General features: G+C 48.4%; 1 protein-coding gene across 9 annotated transcripts in view; it reads left to right on the top strand.

Annotated features, from left to right (window-relative positions):
* Positions 1–20895, top strand: part of PKHD1 (PKHD1 ciliary IPT domain containing fibrocystin/polyductin) — a 368837-nt gene that overhangs the window by 7906 nt on the left and 340036 nt on the right. For 8 of the 9 annotated variants that reach the window (XM_032463248.1, XM_032463247.1, XM_032463246.1 and 5 more), the window contains exons 5-20: positions 591–699; positions 4341–4398; positions 5800–5878; positions 7136–7210; positions 8238–8302; positions 8802–8841; positions 10116–10186; positions 11499–11600; positions 12366–12461; positions 14711–14852; positions 15289–15403; positions 16404–16682; positions 17734–17823; positions 17917–18007; positions 18707–18849; positions 20172–20302. In XM_032463248.1, the coding sequence (XP_032319139.1) occupies positions 591–699; positions 4341–4398; positions 5800–5878; positions 7136–7210; positions 8238–8302; positions 8802–8841; positions 10116–10186; positions 11499–11600; positions 12366–12461; positions 14711–14852; positions 15289–15403; positions 16404–16682; positions 17734–17823; positions 17917–18007; positions 18707–18849; positions 20172–20302 (1686 nt within the window). Of the gene's footprint in view, positions 1–590; positions 700–4340; positions 4399–5799; positions 5879–7135; positions 7211–8237; positions 8303–8801; positions 8842–10115; positions 10187–11498; positions 11601–12365; positions 12462–14710; positions 14853–15288; positions 15404–16403; positions 16683–17733; positions 17824–17916; positions 18008–18706; positions 18850–20171; positions 20303–20895 lie in introns of those variants that run through there. The other variant, XM_032463253.1, reaches the window with a different exon arrangement.

The raw sequence follows: 20895 nt of genomic DNA, 5'->3' as shown, positions 1-20895 counted from the left end.
CCATCATATTCTCCCTCTCACAAAAATCAGAGTGAACAGGAGCCTCAAGAGGAGAAATCACTGTGAAACGCATGGAAAGGGAAGGTCGAGGACTCTCTTGATGGACATGTGAAGTGTTTATGGGCTGCTTGTATAATTACCAAGTCAAGAATTTTTGGCAACATATAAAGTCAATGCCTTTTATCAGAAAGAGCCTAGGATCCAAGCTCTACTTTGTCCTTAACCTGTGGTGTTCGTGTACCTAAGTGTCTTAATCTCCATGGAACTGTAATTTTTTAAAAATGGAAACTAGAGCAGATTATCTATCCATGTCCCTTCTGTCCCTTAAAAGTCCTAAAACTATGAATCTGAGAAGTGGGACAGAGTTTTAAAAACTTAGGTACTTTCAATATAAAAATTCATAACTTCTTTTGCTGCAGGATCCAATCTTCAAAGTCTAGTCGCTGAGTGGGTGGAGGGGGTGAAAAGTGAGATATAGGAGTCCTGGGTTCGTTAGCTCTGTTCCACAGGTGCAGGGAGGTCCAGTCGGGCGGCCAGCTTGGACAGTTCACGGTTTCTGATTCTCAAGGATTTCCATGTTCTGCCCACAGACCTCTGCTGTCCGAAGCACACGAGGGCCTGTTCTACCTGGAAGTGCGCTCAGGGGCACAGGTGGTAGGCAGCCCAAGGCCAGGACCACGAGACAGCGGCACGTTCAAGGTGGGTTCTGAGGATGGAGGCGTGTGTGCTTTCCTGGTCTGAGGGTGTGCTTGTGCTGTCGACCAGCAAGTTTATAAACCAGCTGGGGGTTGTCTGCCCAGGTAAGAGGCCAGGCGGATGAGAGTTATGGGGTTTCTGAGATTCTGTTAAAGAGCAGTATTGAGCACGGCTGTGTCAGGCTGCAGCTGAGTGCTCTATGCACGTTAAAGCACCACTCACAACCATTTTATAGGGTAGCTTTTCATTATCCTACTTTGAGGAGCAACCTAGGACTCAGGGGTATAAATAATTTGCCCACATCATCCAGATCATAAATGGCAGAACCAAGATTGGAACCTGCTTCTAAATCCTCACTTCAGCTGAAGCCCACAGAGGAACCACAAAGATGACTGTTTGTGCATCATTGTTCCTTTTTCCAGCTGAGATGATCTAAAGTATCAGGTTGGTGAAGGGACTCAGGGACCCAAGTTCCACCCTCTTCCCTGCTTCTCAGTTGATTTCTGCTTCTCCTTCCAACCCTACATGGAAAGGGCACTTACTGCTGGGATTCTCCTTTGAGCTCAGAGAGAGCAAAAAGCAAGCCGAGAATTTCTGAGCCAATGCCTGACTTCTTTTAGAACTTCCATCCACATTCATATTATGTTGGGGCTTAATTTTATGTTGCTTCAGTATTCCGTCCATTTCAGATTGGTTTTCCACTAAAACGATCTCTGAACGGGTAGGTTCTAGACATTCCGTGAAAGGCAGATGTTTGGCAGGGTTCTTTGCCGTGGTTGCACTGCCCATAGGGAGCCTCCCAAGAACACAACAGAGACACTAATGAACACTCCTTGAGAACAAGACTTCATCTTCTAAATTTATCTGTCCTACAGTCCACACTTTATACAGGTAATTCATCTTTTGATACTGGAATTTGCCATTAGTTTAACTTGAATGACTTGTTCCTCAGGCCAAGACGATGGCATTTTTCAGAATTTTGCTTCTGCACACAGGCTGCAGAAAGAAAAAAAAAGATCACCCTTTCTCATTCAGACCCACACCACCACCTACCTCCACACCGTCTCAGTGAATAGAACAGAAGGGAGATGGTCGGGCCTGTCCCATAATCACCATGCTAAAGGAAACACGGTGATTCTGTTTGGGGGCTGGGACCAGGGGAACTGTGTGTATGAAAAATTAATTCCACCTCGCCAGTGGTGGCTGCAGGCACTGAGACATCTGAACAACTCACAGATGGTTTATCTAGCAGCTGGTGGCTGTGGCTTTCTGATTCGGAGCCCCTGCTTCTACGCTCCCCCACCTAGCTGCTACCCACCCCACTGGGGCTCAGGGGGCAGTGTGCGGGAAGCTGGAGACAATTCCAGGAATTCCACCTCACCTATAGGCCTCTGGCTGGGTCCCAGATTAGAGCACTTCACAGTCAGGGCCAGCGTGAAGAGGCGGAGAATCATAGGGATGGACGGGCCTGGCCAAGGTTTGGCCCATGTGCTAATAACCCGCCCAGGGAGAGACCTAGTCTCCCCTCGCTGCCACCCTCACCCCATCCTCCTCTGGCTGCCTGAGGACCCCAGACCTGCAGTCCCTCCTACCTGCAACACAAAGACAGCAATGTGCTTTGCCTGGTCTGCTTTCATCACCCCAGGAGTGGTTGCTAAAGAATAACTCCCTGTTAATCAACAGCCCTAACCAGATATGGAGAACTAACAGACATTTTAACAGAGCCGAGGGCAGCTTGGCAAGTATTTTAAGTATTGATCCACATGGCCGTACAGTCTGTCACCAAGGCGAGTTTCCTGTCTTTCTGAACGAAAGGGTGAGAAAAGAGGTCACAGAAAATATGCATGTGCAGGGGGTCAACAGACGAGTGTCGTGACTCCCCGGGTTGGGAGCTGGCTCTGATCTCACCAAAGGATAACGATTAATGCAAGTCCCACACGTCTGCCAAACTCCCACTCCCACCTCCCAACCTCCTCCTGCACCCAGACCTCCCTCTCCCCCTGCGACGCCCTTCAGACCCTTGTCACTGACACTGGAACTTGATCATAGGAGCTCCATAAAGTACAACAGTGGTTATGGCCCCACTTCCCAGATGTTAGACCAAGCAAGTCCACGCCAGACAAGGGAACGCACCTCCCAATTTCCAACCTGGAATATAAGATCCACTGCTCTAGCTGTGAGCCTTCCACCAAAAGCTGGGGGGCTAGGAGGAGTGGAATAAAGACACTCCTTTATCCCACCCTCTCTGGTCCTCAGAGAGCGGCAGGGCAGCCTCGAAGAGACACCTCAAAAAGAGGCTTCACTTGTGATGCTCTCTGAGCTGACACGACATAAAATGGGACTTTTCTAAGAGAAACAGGCCTCTGGTCACCCACCGAGCCAGAGACATGACAAAGTGAAAACTTAATGAGCTACCAAACCCAGCTTCCCGCACGCTGCCCCCTGAGCCCCAGTGGGGTGGGAAGCAGCAAGGTGGGGGAGCGGAGAAGCAGGGGCTCCGAATCAGAAAGCACAGCCACCAGCTGCTTGGTAAACCGTCTGTGAGTTGTTCAGACGTCTCAGTGCCTGCAGCAGGCTCTTTGCGGTGGACTGGCGAGGTGGAATTAATTTTTTATACTCACAGTTCCCCTGGTCCCAGCCCCTAAACAGAGTCACCGTGTTTCCTTTAGCTCGGACTGCCTCTCATTAGCTGTATCTCCTGGTGATTTTTCATCAACTCACCAAGCCAGTCCAACCACTGAAGGACTTCCTTTCTTTAATGCGCAATTTTTAGGATGGGTTTCTCGCCTTTCCCCTCTCTCTCTTTCCCGATCTTTTAATAAGCAGGAAAACTAATATCTGGGGTGAAAGGTGCAGCAAAACCCAAAACAGCATGGTGCATAGGGGTCACCTAACAACACAGCCGGGCATGGTCCCTGCCTCCCAGGAGCTTGTGGTTGGCAGAGGATGTGCTGCAGGGGGTCAGGGCATTATAAGATGACTCGGGGTACCAGGACCAGGCTCCCCCAGGCTCCTGCCTCTCCCATCAATGCTGGTTTCCTCCTTGGAGAGTAATGTTGCTTCTCATTCCTTGCATCATTTGAATCAATTTCCTCCCAACAGGTACCTTCCCTCTTCCCAAACCAACCTACTGTATGTGTCTCTCCAGCTTCCAGCTTTTTGTAGCTTGCTAATCCCTACCAAGGTGCTGGCAGATAATAATTTAAGTTGCAATCTTTTCCATTTAAATAAACACATTAATGTCCAGATAAGTTAAAAAAAAAACCTTCAAGACTCCAAGATTTTAAGTGGCAATAATGGAATTAAAATTGGTGTTTTAAAGCATGGCCGGCCTGCCTACCTTTCCTTTGGTAGAACGTGTTCCTGGTGTGGCAGGTGGGCAAGGAGAAACAGACTTGCCCAGGTGTGGGTGATGTGGTACAGGTGAGATACATGACCTTGATCAGATTCTCTTTACCTCATCTAGGGGAGAAAGATAATAATATCTGTCATCTCAGAACAGAAAAAGATGGAAGGTGATTTGAGGAAACGTAACCATTCGCTGCCTTAGACGAATGGTCTGTGAGAAATGACTTGTGTTTCTTGCGCATGTGATTGTGATGTTTTAGAGAAATTCTCACTGCAATAACTTGTTTTCTAAACAGTTTTCCAGGGCACAGACACCCATTGTTTACCAAGTTCATCCACCAAGTGGAGTTCCAGGTAAGAAATCTCCTATTAAGATAGGAATAAACAATATGAATTTCTTTGCTGAAGCTTATTGCAAATTTTCAAGTGTCCCTCATACTTCCTAGAAGGTTCCCAGTGTTTTAGGGCCAGTCATCCAATTACTGGAGATAAAAGTCACTTCATATTAATAAAATACAGGCACGCTGTGTAGGGAAGCATTACTTCTTGGTCACGTTGTTTCGTGGCCTCAGGTGTCGTCTCTGGATTCAAGGACCTCATGAGCCCCACGGGTATACCCTTCTCCTCCGTTTCTGAGGCTTTGCCTCGTTAACCCACAGCTCTCTCATCCCTCAGCATTGTCTGTGATGCTGGAGGACGACAGCCCGGGCCGTTCAGTCCTGTGATTGTCTGGAAGGCTCTCACTTCCAGGTTTGCGGGCTGGACTTGAGCTGGATCACCTTGCTCCGGTGTGTTTGCCTAAAACCTTGCCTCATGCACCTCCCCAGGACGGCATTTAGGTGTTTTTCCGGCTCTGGGGGAAACCAGCCCCTGGAGCATCTGGTTTGGGGCCTGAACTCTTTCTGAGAAGGGGCTGCTGAGCAGAGAAGGTGGGGGCAGTCCTGAGAATGCACCTGGGTAGAAGGGGACCACTGATGCCTGCACCCCCTTTCTTATAAACCCCAAAGAGGCGAGTCTCAAGGAGAACCTTGCTGCCCAGTGGGAGTCCCTGCCAGTCGCACAGAGGAGCCCCAGAGGTAGAAGTCAGCCGCTTAGCGGTGGGCAAGGCAGACACCCACTGTCTGTGGGCCCCTGTTTTGCCCTGTCTTTGAACGTGAGCATATTTGTTGGCTGAATGATGTGTGCAGTGGCCCGTCCTTCAAGCCACAACTGTGCTGCGTTCTCAGGCCCTTCTTTCTGACTTCCTGACCACTGGTTCATCCATGACACTCCTCTTTCGTACTCTTGAGATACGGGAAAAAGTTTAGTGTCTCCAAATACCCGTCCAGATGGTGTGATATGGGCCTCCTCTTATCAGAGGGAGGTCTCACGAAGCATAGAGCACCCCCGAGGAGCATTACTCTTAATTTATGTGGATGGTCTAAACGCAGCCAAGAGAGTAGAACAGGGCTGTGTGTTCCACTCCCTCCCTCTGTTCATGGGACTCAGAGGAGGACCTGGTGTTTCTTCTGGGCTCCATACATACACGAGTAAGCTACGACTGGGCACCGATTGATTATTTTAGCCTCTTTGCAATGTCCTAGAGATTCCTGGGTCATCCTTTCCTGTTCCACAGTTTATAAAATTGTTAATATTCTGAGTCATGACCAGCTTGGCAATTTTGAGTAGATGTAACTAAGAAAGAAAGAGAATTTGTGTTATATATTTAGAGTTTGAGCTAAGTCGATTCATTAGAAGAAATCCTTTTTAAAACAGGAAAGCTGATACAGGTGTATGGCTGGATTATCTCTGGAAGCTCGGAAACCTTGGATTTGGACGCCGAGTACATTGACAGGTGAGTGTGTGACTGTTTCTGCGTGCTGCTGGTTTCAGAGATGCTGGATTGCTCCCAGAGGCTCCCCGATAGCGATAAATTGGAAGCAGTTGGCACAGAATGGCTATTTTCCTCTTTGCATTTTATGGTCCCTGGTGAGCTGGGCTTCTGCAAACTTTGCTAGTGTAATTGCGACCGGTCGATTAAGTTGGTCCATTTACTTACTGACAACTAGTCACTCTGGGCTCAGTGTGCGCTGTGCTGTATTTGCATCTGTGGATTTTACTTTCTCGAGTCTCACCCTCCTCCTTCTTGTTTCTCAGGCTGAAATAAATTCTTTATAACAAGGTGTGAACTCGAAAGACTGTTAGAGCTTCCTTGTTGGTTATCCGCTTGTGCATTTAGAAATTCTGTTAGTATGTTCAGAGGAAGATGTGGAGGAAATCTGGAAGGCCATGAGAATGATCAGGATGCCCACAGGACTATTTTCATTGGAGACTTTTAGAGAGGACAGTGGTCCTGTTAAATCATGCATGCTGGGGAAAGGGGAGAACAGGATGGAATGTGTTGAAGTTGGGGTGTTTGTGGAAAGCTCTAAAAAACTGGTTATTCAACAAATGAAGCAGTTATAGTGAGGATTTATAAGGTAGAAGGAACACAACGTCACTATGTGCTCTGCTGAGAGGATCTACACGCTGTGTCTAATTTTTCCTTCACCCCTTGAACAGAATGGGGGTCTTCTCGTGTTCTGCCCCATCTCTTTGATTCTGCCATAGATGAAGGGAACAAGATTTGACTACTTACAGGATCCACATTTCTGGCATTAAATAATGGCCAACTCATCTTGAATGGAAATTATTCTTCCTGGGGAGACTAGAGCCCCCGAGTCCATCCTTGGCGAGATACCACATTCACTACTTGGTCCCCTCGCAGCTTTGGTCTGGGGTGCAGTCTTGGCAAGGAGAGGAGCAAAGACATGAACTCCTCAATGGCTCTGTGTGGCCCCAGGATAGCCAGGGTGGAGATGATAAGGATTTTCCGGGAAAGGGGAAGTGCTCCCTGTGAACGCGTGGGCCACAGAAGAGGCTGGTGCACCCGCTCTCAGGCCGAGGGTCTGATTTAGGGTCTCCTTACAGGGCAGTCCCCAGTCCCCAGTACTGATGCCTTGTACACCCAGAGATGCTTGTTCACAGCCATGTTTCCTCGGAGTTTTGCCAAGAATGTTTGCTGGGAGCATTCACTCTTGTCTTGTGTCTGTTGTTTGCATTTTGGATCCAGCCCACTGATTTTGGAAGCTCACGGAGACCAGTGGGTCACTCCTTGCTCTCTCGTAAACAGGAAGACAGGACGCTGGTGAGTGTCTTTCTTGCCAACACACCTGCTTTTAGGTCCTTCCACATGGATATTACACACACACACACACACACACACACATTTTTAATATAAATTGCCCATAACTGTTGACTGCCTTATCTTTAAACTTCCTGGAAAAGACACAGTGACTGAGTGAGAATGCAACTTGAAGTGGATTCTGAGAGCTTTCTTGCAAACAAATGGCCAATACTTACTCGTGCTTCCTGTCGTCCAAGCCCTGCTCCTGTGCTTTTACAGTTAAGGGCAGCCAATGACCTCCTCCCTACACACGGTGATTAGTCCCACTTTACAGATGAGGAGACTGAGGTGAAGTAACTTGCCCAACATCTCACAAAGAACAAGTGGCAGAGGGGCCGACCGACCAGCCTCCCAAGTTCATACTCCTAACTACGATACTACAACGACCAGCCAAAGATGAAACAACTAAAGTTTCAATATTCAATTATTTATTACAGGGGAAATTAAAAAAAAAATGAGCGTCTACATGCTTAGGGCTCAGATTACCAAAGTTTTGCTTGATTTTTCACTCCACTCTGGACTGAGTGGATTAACCGTCCATACTGTATGGCTTAGAGTTTTAGGACCTAGTGTTTAGTTGAGTCAAATTCTATAATGTGGCTTCTTCCTGGTGCCTTGCATTTGTTTGCTCAGAACTGTTCTGTTTTGGGTTCACATTTGATTAGGATTTTTTTTTTTTGAATGAGGATCTTGCGGTCCTTTTCATAAAATAGATTTTGGAAAGAAAGAACCAAATGGAGGTTAGGAGTAAGTTCAATTTTGTCTCTCACACTGGTAGCATATATATTCATGGTAACGCCAGTTAGAGTTTTGTCTTGTTTTATTTTATTTTATTTTATTTTATTTTATTTTATTTTATTTTATTTTATTTTATTTTATTTTATTTTATTTTATTTTTTACTATCCTGGCTAAAGAACCAGAACTTCTGAACCGAATTGTCAGATAATTCTTACTTCAGTTTTTTTTTTTTTTTTGTTCTTTCTCTAGTTATCCTATTCAGGAAGACCATGGTCCTGGGACTCTGCAGTGCCGTGTGGAAGGCAACTACATTGGTCTGTTTGAGATGTAACAGAATCTTAACGTCTTATCCATCTTCTTCTCTGTGTCCGGAAAAAAAGTATTTCAAAAACTGATTCTCATGAGGATGATAGTAATAACTACCATTTGTTGAGAACTCCCTGAAACACACTATAAAAAGCAGCTTAAATACACACTGATTTAATACTCACCTATACACCTGGGAGGCTGGTGGAATTATTCCTGCTTGATGGGGAGGAAATTGAAGCTGGTGGAGCAGGGTTTATCAGTCCCGGTCTCACTGCAGGCCTGCGCTTACCTGCTACGAGTTACTACCTTTATCCTTTTGTGGCTGGAAATCAGCATTGCTGATGGCGCACGTCCGGGAGGTGTTTATTTCGGGCACTGTCAAAGCCCTGAAGGTGTGGGTGGTGACTTGGTGACAGCTGGAGTCCTTGAGTTTCTGGTAGCAGTGGCCTGGCCCTGGTGGTTCATGGAGGTTCCCGTATTAATGGCTGTTTCTTTTTGTCACAGGCTCCCAGAATGTTAGTTTCTCAGTATTTAACAGAGGAAAGTAAGTAACTGGGAGTAAGAAAATTTATCTTATTAATTTATTTTTTATCGAAGTACAGTCAGTTACAACGTGTCAATTTCTGGTGTGCAGCACAATGTCCCAGTCATGCACACACATACATATATTCGTTTATCTTCATCTTATATTATCTACTCTCTTGTCTTGCTTTACCCTTTTATAGTGGAAAGTTTCAGATGTATAACCCATATATGAAATGTATAATGAAACCCCATGTTCCCGCTTGATTTCTTTTACTTGGGTGAATATAACTGTGTCCTATGCACTCGTCGTTTTTTCCTTCTTTTTCTTTTTTCTTATATAACAATAATACAGTGATCAAAATTAGGAAATTTCACGTTGATCCAATGCTACATTCTAATCTAGGTCCCACATTCATATTTCACTAATTGTCCCAATATTGTCCTTTATAAAGTTATTTCCCCCCAGACCCAGAATCTAACCTGGATTGTGCCTTGCATTTAATGGTCATGTCTCTAGTTTCACTCACTGTGAAGCAAGGTAAATGTTTCAGGGTGATAATGGCACAGAATTTGGCAGAATCACCTCTTAAGTAATCTTATAATAGTAGGCATTTCAAACAGGATGTAGCTCCATAATGCATTGTGCAGGAAATGCCTTCCTCAAGATGGAAAGGGTCCAACTTTCATAGAGTTTTGGAGAGAGAAATTGGGATGCTGGATTTCCACATGCCTTTCTGACACTGCGTGCTTTGTCAGGTGTTTTCCTGAAAAGTGCTTTGTCCAGCTGATTTTTTTTTTTTTTTAAAAAATACGTTGTTATTGAAGTGCCGTCAGTTTACAGTGCTGTGTCAACGTCTGGTGTTCAGCACAATACTTCAGTCATACAGCTGACTGCAATTTCATTCCCAAGACAGCAACCCATCACCTGCAGCCGCACAGTGCAAAGTACAGAGAGTCTGTCTCCCTCTGTCTCTGTCTGCCCTTTGGGGAGGAATAAAACTAGTATGTAGTGAGTATCTCCCAGAGGCCGGCTCTAGCCCAGGCCCTTTCACACCCATCATTCCACTGCATGCTTGTTTGTTAAGTGGGAATGATTCTTCCTAAATAATAATTTTCTAGATCAGAAAAGAAACTTTGCTCTGTGAGTCTCATTCTCTAGCCATCAAAGGGAGCTGGTATCTAAACAGGTTTAAAGATCACTAAAAGCTAGTCACCTTCCTTTCAGGCAGTCACTTTAAAAACTGCAAACCCAGAGGCAGTTTTCATCCAAAACACAATGTTGTCTTTTTGAAGGTCCATGGTACACAAGAATGCGTGGCTGGTCAGCGCCAAGCAGGACCTTTTCCTGTACCAGACGTACTCAGGTACCGACCGTCTCCCTTGGCCGTGGGCTTCTCCCTGCTTCTCTCACCCAACCCTGGACGTGGGACCCGCCTTCCCTTCCTTCCGGCCGTTTCTCTGTAACCGGCAATACCTGATGCTGTCCCTGCAGGCACGGATGGCCCGTTGGTTTCGTACGGGGATAGGGTGCTTGCTGAGTGTTGACTTTGGCTGCTGTATGAAAAGAGACTTGATCATAGTCTTTTATGCAAAGTCTGGGGACGTGGACTGACTGAATAGAAGACGTGGGAGTCGTTCCTGTTCCGTGTTCTAAAAAACACTAGAGAAGAGGTGCCACCGAAAAACCTAAAAGCACATCTTTGCAGTCACTTTGACAGCTCACCCCCGAGGAGTCATTCAGTAACTTATGACTTGCTGATACCAATGCTACGTCACTGTGTTGCTGTCTGAGTACATCTTCATCCAAAAAAGTGAACGCTGAAAACTGGACACTTGCATGAAGTCGTGAGCTCAGTTCCGTAGTAGAAGGCTGGCTACTAAAGATGAGGGCTAGATTCTAGGGTTGAATACAGTCCCCAAACCACTGAAAAAGTGTCTGTGAGGTCGGGGCAGATTCCAGGGGCAGCAAAATCTACCTTTGCCGAAAGTACAAGAAATGTCCTCGGTCGTGCCGCAAATGCCCCTCCCTCTCCAGGTGGCCGACCGCAGGAAACGCTGCATTTTGACCCTTGCCTTTATTTCATAGCGGGAACCATTTGTAATTAGCCTCTTTGCATCTTGAGTTTATCAGAGAACACGACTAGTCTTTCCCCTGGAGGGAATGAAACTCCAAACTCTCCAAGTTTGATCACAGGACAGGAAAGGATCAGAAAAAGTTAAAATCTTGGGGATATGTGGCCTGCGCCAGTGGAACTCTTTCTTTTGCTTAGAGCGAATTGCAGACTCTTATGGGTAAACCGAAGCCTTGCCTGGATCCTCCATAAAGTAAAACCCATGTTCTGTGACGTGTAAACAGTACTAGAGGGCAGGAGATGACTTCCTAAGAAAGCATTACGGCAGGCAGGGATTTTTGCTGATAGCAAGAGTGACTGTATTTCTCTTTCCTTTCAAATACTGTTCCTGTATAATATATATTATTATACAGATTGTTATATTTGAGTCCTTTTCTTATGATATCTATTTTTAAATGACTGTTGCTAGAAAGAAACTACAACTATTGCTGGTCTTAGAAAGTTAAACTGAGAAATAAATTATTGATAGCTTCTATGATTACATTATTATCTGGGTCCCATGCTGGTTTGTATTCGGAAGCTTGCTTTTTTCCTTCTGTTGTAGAAATCCTATCTGTGTTTCCAGCAACTGGGAGCCTTGGAGGAGGAACAGACATCACAATTACAGGAGACTTCTTTGACAATCCTGTGCAGGTTACCATCGCAGGTGACTAAGTTGAAATGGCTGAAAACAGTTCATAGATTTAAATGCCGTAAGGAGAGTATGTGTCTCTTATGGCAGTGGGGACGGGGGAGCAGTCTTTGCCTCGTCTCACTCCTCATGCCAGCCGGCTAGCATGGACTAGGGGGGGTTGGCATCCTGCAGCCCTGCACACATAGAACAGAAATAAGGTGTCTCGCAAACCTGCTTATGATTCACGGGTGAGTCCCCCAGGTGTCCCATCTTGGGAGAAAAGAGAAGGGAAAGCAGAGCTGCCTGGTCACCAGGGTTTACTCGGACTGAAAGGCCACCCCTCTCCCTCCCCCATCGAACTCATAGGAACAAGCCGGAGTGGGCGGGCACTGCTACGCGGATTGTTCTGGAATGCCCCCTGGGCAAATCCTTTTGTTCCGCCAGGGGGATGCTCCTCTGGTTGGTGACGCAGAGGATGCAGGAAAATGTCCTCACGCTCTCCCGCCACACTGCCCTCCCCACTCAGCCACGGTGCAGCCCATCTTCAGTGAGTGGCGTTGCACCGTGCTGCTTCCCTTCTGGTTACTCTGTGATGCCCTGTGCCCACTGCCCTGCCCATTCCCTTTCCCTGCCTCCTTCCGTGGAGATGACAGCTTTTGCTCTATTCTCCACTTCCGGCCCTTTGCCTTAGAACCGGAGCCTGTGTGCTCCAGTGTGGTCCTCAGGTCCTGCCTCGCCATCTGTATCTCCATCGAGATCCATGTTGACATCTGTATCTGATTTGGACATCCTTCTCAGGAATTCCGTGTGACGTCAGACACGTATCTCCCAGGAGGATTGAGTGCACCACCAGGGCTCCGGGAACAGGTGCCCGGCTCTCTGCTCCTCAGGCAGGTAAGGAAGTCGCCACAGCTGTTCTGCGACATCCTATGACATTTTTAACCACGAGGGGCTGGAAAGCAGAAACGAAAGTGTTTGAATTTGGTCTCAGCTGTTTGACTGGTTGCTCAGTGAGCCCTGGGTCCTGGGTTGGGGCTTTCATTTCAGAAAGGCTTTTAGCTTTACTCAGATGCTTGGCAACACCCTGCAGTCCTAGCCCCTGGCCAGCTGCATGGCCGGTGAGGTTCAGTGGAAACCATGGTCCAGGAAGCAGAAGACATTGCTGTAGCGACTGGTGGAAACTCCTGAGCCGCCTCCTCCATCCTGTGGGTCAGTTACCCACTCCCCCGCTGTCTTCTAAGAAGACGGGGCATCAGAAGGTGTCTTCTGTGCTCATAGACTAGGTGGAGAGTAGGGCACAGCAGGTGCATTTAAATGTTGTCCTCTTCCCTGTGGGCAGCTGTCTGATACTCTGAGAAGCAGGGACGTGGCCACCAGGTTACTCCTGAAGTGGGCAGAAACAGGGCAAGTGGCAGGTTCCACCTGTCCTTCTGTATTTAAAGCTTCCACCCACGGCTGCAAATGCAAGTGCACTGCGGGGGCACTTTTCTGGGAGGTGTCAGAACAGGCCCTCAGGCATAGTTAAGGTTGGCGTCTTGGGCAGCCTGGAGCCACAGGCTGCTTGTCTGTAGTCCTATCCTGTAAAGCCCAGTGGGGGAGAAAACTTTGTAAAGAAAGGACAGTCCAGTGTGAAACGCACACAAAGCCTTGGCCGAGCACTTTCCAGTTCCCCGAGTTGCAGTTTTTACTGAGGGAAAGCTCCCATCCAGGGAAACAAAGCTACTAAAGCAAATGATGGAGAAGACGCATTCCCTGAGTCAGGAAACAGGCTGCGCCCTCGCTGGTGGTTCTTGCTTTAGCTACTCGGGCAGTGGTCGGATAATTTCCAGAATGTGGCTGTTCTTGACAATTATCTTTATGAAGCACTTTTGAAATGTCTTCTGTGGAAGAGGATCAAATGATTATGTAAGGCAGTGGTCCTCAACGGCCCCCAGGGGACGCTGCGCAGTGTTTGATCCTTGGTGGTGGTGCTACTGCCCTCTAGTGGGTTGAGGCTGGGGGTGCAGCGAAACATCCCTCGAGGCAAGGGCAGCCCTGACAGGAGTTACCCAGCCCCAAATGTCAGGACTGCTGAGGCTGAGAAGCCTTAAGCAGTGCTTAAAATATGCTCTTGTTTTTCTGATTACTCCTTATCGGTTTCCTCTTTTTTAGGATTTAAGGAGGAACAACAATAGTCGTTTAAAATAATAATAACTACCCTAGCTGTCCTTTATTGTATTTCATGCCCTTTGTGTATATATTTTAAGCTCCCTTAGTTTTTTCTCTCCAGTTGTCAACTTGACTCTATTTCTCCTCCAGATTTATTGAGATGTAACTGACGTGTAGCTCAAGCTCCCTTAGTCTCAGTGCCGTATCTCTGTTTACTATTGGCCCCCTTTCGATGCCTAAGAAACCAAAGACATGAAGCAGTTTGCTCAAAGCTGCCCGGGTAGTAAGTGGCGGAGCTGGACCTGGAACCCACAACGTGTGACTCCCGAGCTCTTACCATCCACCCACGTCAGTATCCGGTATGGGTCGCACGTACGCTTTTGGTCTCAGGTTTTGTTTGGTATAAAACACAGCTGAGTAAGGACAGTGTCATTTAGAATGTGGCGTCATAGCAGCAGGCCACCTAGTTTGCTCTGTGTCCACAAATTGAGGCCATGACACGTGAAAAACATAAGGATTGCCAATTTTCTGGAAAAGGGTGGGGAGGATTTAGGGAATGGAGTTCGCAGGCTGAACTGGGCATTAAAAGACACTGAAGTCCACTCCTGGCTTCACGAACCTTCGTTTGCTTTTCCACATTTCCTTGTATCCAGACACTCCCATTAAAGAGTTCCCTACTTCAATTAAAAAGAAAAAGAAAAAGAGCTCTTCAGTCTTCTCTGGTTCTCCAAGAATATTCCCCCTTACTGTTCCTTGCTAAGTCTCTCTTTCCAAGAGGCAAGCTCCTACACCAAGCAGCAATTTCCACTTTCCAGAACTTTTGTGTTATCTGTAGAACGTCTTACATGGCTATGTCACCTGGGTCTCCGCTGTGTCACCTTCTAGAAAACCTGTGGGTCATCTCCACTCTGTAATCTCAAGTAAAGCCGCCCCCCCCACCCCCCGCTTAGGGGGGAGACGCCCTCTGGTGTTAGTGAGGCGCAATTGTCTTACAGGCAATCGAGGGCTTCTTTTTGAAGTTGGAGATGCTGCAGAGGGCGTGGACCTGACTCAAGCCACCCCCGGGTACCGATGGCAGATTGTCCCTAATGCCAGCTCTCCATCTGGATTTTGGTCACAGGAAGGGCAGCCTTTCAGGTATGCCGCAGGAGAAGGGGGGCCCGTATCACCAGTGTCTTTATTGGCCGAGGTGGGGCCAGGAGACAGATAAGGAAGCAGTGAGACTCCTAGGGGAAATTTGAAAACAGCCACCAAGTCAGCCACAGCAAGATTGGTCAAGGGATCTCCGCTAAGCCGCCAGGCCGCCCTGCGCTGCGGCTACAACTTTCCCAAAGAAGCCGGGACCGCCCGGGGGTTGTGCCAGTGCAGAGAGGTGGGCTGAGGCTAAGGGTCACGCGGGCACCGCAGGAGAAGCTGTGTCCAGAGGGCTCTGGCCCATCACAACACACAAGAGTCAAGGGTTTCCTCCTCGTTACCACGAAGACAAGCCAAGTCCAAGGGCAACCATTTGCCGGGTCAGGGGTTCTGGGCTCAGTGGCCCTCGCTTCGTTCTCTCTGCTCCTCTGCTTTACAGAGCACGGCTCCGTGGGTTCTTTGCGGCCCCAGAGACAAATAATTACACGTTCTGGCTCCAGGCCGACCACCAGGCTTCCCTGTATTTCAGCCGGTCGGAGGACCCGAGGACCAAGGTATTGCCCCCACTCTCACTGTCCTTCTTGTCCCCAGCCCTTCACCCCTGAAAAAACGAAATAACACAGAACAAAAGCTCTCATGTTCTCTGACAGTTGTAGCATGCCATTAAGCAACCAGGAATTTTAATGTGTGTTTTTTTGGTGTGTGGGGGTGGGGTGGGGGGTGGAATTTATTTTTGTTAAAAAAATTGAGATATAATTGACATGATTTTAATTGTTGAAAAAGGGCTTGGCTGAATGGGTTGGCGCATTTAGTGAGCACTTACCATAAGCTGGGCACAATGCCACAGCTTTTATATGCCTGGTCTCGAGTTTTCACAGCATCTTGTGAGCTACGTCTGTTTATCTCTGTTTTTCCAGATAAGGACAATGAGCCTTCGGAGGGTTGTGTGGCCAATACAGGGCCGCTGGGATAATAAGAGGCATATTTAGAACTCAAACCCAGATTTGTCTGACTCCCAAGCTTATGCCCTTTCCACTAATTTTAGGTAGGAATGTAGCCAGTTATATGCAGGAATTTTCTGTTCAGATTTGAAGGATAAGAAAAGGTGTTTTAAACAACAGTCCCAACTAACTAGTGCCATTGACAAAGAACCGCCATATTTTTTTCTCAAATATGCTTCTGTGAACTTGCTTTGCTACAGACTTGCTTGACCACAGACTTTGATGTGGTCAAGTCATAATAGGTCTCCCAAAGGGCTTCTTACAACCTTACCCACAGCATCACAGAAACCTGGGGTTTCAGGTTGGCTGTTTCTGCTCTAAGCATGGTCCCTCCAGCCTCGTCTGAATACTATTTAATTGAGACAGAGAGCGAGAAGGAGGCCTGGAGAAGCGTACACGAGCCCAGGCCCTAGTGTGATGGGGCTGACGTGTTGGAAAAGGCAGACCCGCCCCCACATCCCTCGTTGGTAACCGTCGAGACCCAGACACTTGCTGTTTGAGAGAGGCCCGGAAGCCCCACAGAGCCGGTCACGAGGTGCTTATCGGGGCACAGGTGAAGGAGGCCTCCCTCAGGGTGGGCACCGCCGACTGGTTTGACTCCTGGGAGCAGAGTGGCAGTGAAGAGATCTGGCAACAGAAGACCCCCAAGCTGGAGCTGCTCGGGGGAGCCAGGTACTACCTGGAAGCGGAGCACCGAGGGAGAGCCCCCAGCAGGGGCGTGAGGATCGGGGTCCAGATCCACAACACCTGGCTGAGTCCCCAGGCGGTCAGCACCTACCTCCGGGAGAAGCACCAGGTCCGAGCCCGGGCCCACAGACTTCCGGACATCCAGGTCTGCGTGTCTTCCCGGTCCCGTGGGGTTGGGTTCCGGGGCTGAACTCTGCAAGGAGTATAGTCCTGCCTAGTGGGGGGATGGCTGGCTCGGGGCCAGGAGACTTGAGCCGTGATGATAACTCTGCTGCCGAAGAGATGGGATGTCCATCCAGTTAGGGTAGTGATGACTTTTTAAAAAAAAATGCAAAGTCTTATTGTAGAGATGACTTCACTCGTGGACTTAGTTTCAGGAATTTAAGTTCCTCGTAAATCTGCCTTTGGGAACGTATTCCCCAGAGTGGAGATAAGGTTTTCCCAGCACCCACACCTGTGTGTGCTTGCATGAGTGCCCGCCCACAAGACTGCAGCTTTCTGAGTCCTGTTTCCCCATGTACTGTGTCCTCTCAGCCAAGGTCAAGGCTTTTATTTCTTTCGGTTGTACCCCATATTTAGGTTGAAGAAATTTGGTGTACTTTTTTTTTTAATTGAAGGATAGTCGATTTACAATGTCGTGTGTGGCATACTTTTTTTTTTTGGTTCACTTTTTGGGTGTGCAAGGGTGAGTCAATATAGACATGCCTCTTAAAGCTGACAGTCTACTAGTAAAACACACGAAGAACCACAGAACCAAGTGGAAAACAACTCGAGGTGTAAGATGGTCTGAGTTCATTACACAAGCGCGATGTGCCCAGCAGGGAAGCAAAGCAGAGACTGAATCGGCCTCTCAGAGAGTGTGACATGCTTGTGGCTGCTTCTGCCTCCCAGGCCACCCCCTCCCCCCAGGAGGGAACTCGGCCAGAAGGGCTGAACGTGGGCCCTTCGGTGGCGACATTTAAGAGAAGGAGGGGGCATGCATCAGCAGGGAGACAGATGGGTGTATCCTGAGAAACGTCTTCATTACCGGATAACACTTGTGTTCTCCAGATAGTTCTAGATGACAGTGAGTTAAAAAAAAATTGAGATTAAAATGAAAAGGAAACACCAAACCGGGGGAGTATGTCTTGTGTTCCTAGGTCGCCTCTCTGGTTCAGTGAACATGTTGTTTAATCTGGTGATTCTTGACTTGGTAGATGCTGACCGTGTCTGGCGCAGGGCACTTCCTCCTCACGTGGGACGATGTCTCTAGCCGGCCAATCCCGGCAAATGCCACAGCCCACCAGGTGGGAGCCTTCCCCAGACAGGGAGGGGGCGGGGGAACTAGGGGGGGCCTTGATACCCAGGGTGTGAACTCTGGCAGTCTTCCTTTTTAACAGATTCAAGCAGCCATTGAGGGGTTACTTGCAGTCAAGTGCGAACTGGACCCCCTTTCGGCAAACATACTGCTCCGGCTGGGATTCGAGCAAGGTGCCGTCCCCGGTTTGACAAATTCTCACCCTTTTCTTGCATCCTTGTCTCTCCCTCGCTTTCTCTCTCTTTTTCCTCTGTAACATAGGACGAGTCTTCATTTCTTCTCCAAGTTGACTCCGTTCAGAGTCAAATGAAGGCCTGGAAACTGGATTTGGACACAGAGTGTCCAAGGGAGGGGCTGCATGCTTGGGAGGGAGCTGCTTGGTGTAGGAATCAGAGAAAGAGACTTAGAGACCAAGGATGCTGGGCACTTAGCGTCAGGAACTGTGTCTCACGCTCCACAGGGGGAGAAGGGCAACAGATACAGGAGGGAGACAGCAACACAAGGCAAATCTTGTTTAATTCAAATCGCCTCTCAGATAAAGGCATTGTGACATCAGACCGTAGTCTAACAGATTCTTAAAATGTGAGGGTGTTTATAAAATGCTAAGGCGAACTAAGTCAACTACAGTCAACACTTTTTTTACCTCTTTGCTTCTCAGTAGTTTTCTGTGTCACGGTCCACATGGAAAATGGTCACAGAGTCTCGAGACTGTCCGAGCTGGGGGGTGCTGGCCCCCCAGAGCCCCGCCCTGCTCGCCCAAGGGTTGAGGGGCCAATGTCACGGCAAACCCGTAACCTGTCCCCTGCAGACGTGTCGGGAGGCTCTTGTTAACATTCACGTCTGTCTTCCTGTCTTATCTGAACTGCGTCCAGGCCCAGAAGGTTCCAGCTTTGATGGGCACCTCACCAGTGGGACAGAGCCCTTCTGTGGGAGGTTCAGCCTCTATCAGCCTCGACACCTTGTCCTCACACCCCCGGCTGCCCAGAAGGGCTACCGGCTGGACCGGTACACACACGTGAGTAGCAGCCCCCTGCTTCTGGGAAGGATGGGGAGGGAGGGATCGCAGTTACTCCCCGGGGTTGAGACTGAAGACGCAGAAGCACAAAGCAGTGAGTGCTGTGACTCACCCAAGGCGTCTCAGACTGTTTCTAAACTGCTGTCTCAGGCGTGAACACACACCTCTGGTCCTCCATGAAGGAGCTGCTCCGTGGAAATGCCTTTGTGTTATTAGCTGAGACCTACGGCAGGTTTTATATGCGCTATAGGATTTTTCTGGCTCTCCAGGTGTGAGTGCAGATTCTACAGTCAGACCCTCTGGGTTTGAATCCTGACTCTGTACGGTGCATGCCTTCCAGTCTTACTTGAGTCTACTCGTCTGGGGAGTGAGTGATGATGTGGTCTGCCCCTCAGGATTTGGGTGAAGAGTAAATGAGATCAACTAGCAGAGCGCCTGGGCAGTGGCTCGGGCTCGTTCCAGGCCCGTTGTTACTGCTTGTTACAGCTTTCGTTATTATTGGTTATTACTGACAGACACACCCCTTCATCACCTCTTAGAGCCTTCGTGTCTGTAGCACTGCTGTCCTTCATAAGAGGGCATGGCTCCCTTGTCCTTTGGGAACCAGAGTGAGCGTTCCTGGGGTGGCTGAGCTCATGACAGTGGTTTCAAGTCCTTTCCTAGTTGAACGGGGGAGGGTCGGGTCTAAACGGTTCAGGTCGGGGTACCTCTATCTTCCGGCCTTTCCTTGCAGCACAGGCTTCCAACAGGGGTGGGAAGGGGAATTTTGCCCCCTAGGGGAGAGTTAGTAATGTTTGGAGAACTTTTTCATTGTCACCACTGGGCAAGTGCTACTGGCATCCAGCGAGAAGTTTCTAGGAACGTTGCAAAACATCCTACAACACACAGGACAGCCCCTCACAGAACAGCATCATCCAGTCTCAATGCCAACCGTGCCGAAGCTGAAAAATCCTGCTGGAAAGTCTTCGTGTGCCAAACAATCTGACTTAACTCAACATTAGAAACCCAGGCTGGCGGGGAGTTAAGGAATGAGGCTCAGAGAGGTTAAGTGACTAGCTCAAGGTTGCACAGCTAGCTGGATCACCACAGGGGTTTCTAACTGAGAGGCTCTACATCCTCACTGCCACGCACCATGCGAGGCATTTAATAACCCTTTGTTGGAGAAATAACAATTTATTCTCAACGTTTCTCTGCGGCTAGACTGGTAAGCTCCAGGAGGGCAGGAACAGGCGGACTGTGTCTCGGAGTGGGAGGCAGGTTCTAGGGAGGCGGAATGGCTGTGTCTCAGTGACAGAGCTAAAGCACTGATTTGGTGTCTCTAGCTGTGCCTTGCGTACAGGGGCCATGTGGATGCGATCCTGAGGGTGACCGTGTCCTTCACAGTCGGCTTTGGAAACACCGTTCAGAAGAACACCACCTGTGACTGGAGTCTTGTGGGGACCAGTCCCATCAGGTAGCCAGTCTGCGGGCAGGTGCAGTGGGAAGTCTGCCAGCCGGGATGATTAGCTCTCCTGGGGACAGTGGCCCCTAGGATGTACTAACTGTCTCCGAGACTGAGGCCTCGGGTACCAGCTTCACCTCTGAACACGTTTCAGTGGGCAAAGAGGTTTGATTTAAGAGCCGTTAGTTGTTATAAATCCAATACTCCTCAGAAGGAGTCTGCCCTTCCTCCCAGGGACAGAATCGTAGACCATCAGGTTTGGAAGAGATTTCAGGGAACAATTCCATGACATTACAGATGAGAAAAATTGGGGCCTGGAGAATTTGTGACGCACCAACATTCATTCAGCGAGAGGACAGAGATGCTGGAATGCAGTTCAGGCATCTTGAGCCCTTGATTCGGCTCTCTTTCCACATCTCTTAGGGGCTTTTGTAAGCAGTTTTGAACTGAAATAAGTCTGGTAACGTCCAAGAGTATTAATCATCTCTGCGCTTAGAGCCCAACATGTGATCTGCTAAAGACACACAATGATTTTGAAAGTACTGCTGAAAGCGAGTGTCACGATGGGTGGGGGGGGGAGGGGAAACGTGACTCCCTGCCGTGAT

The sequence above is a fragment of the Camelus ferus genome, chromosome 20 (genome assembly GCF_009834535.1).
Source record: "Camelus ferus isolate YT-003-E chromosome 20, BCGSAC_Cfer_1.0, whole genome shotgun sequence".
NCBI classification, from domain to species: Eukaryota; Metazoa; Chordata; class Mammalia; order Artiodactyla; family Camelidae; genus Camelus; species Camelus ferus.
The sequence above is the reverse complement of the archived record's forward strand: the minus strand, read 5'-3'. Positions and strand labels throughout refer to the sequence as shown.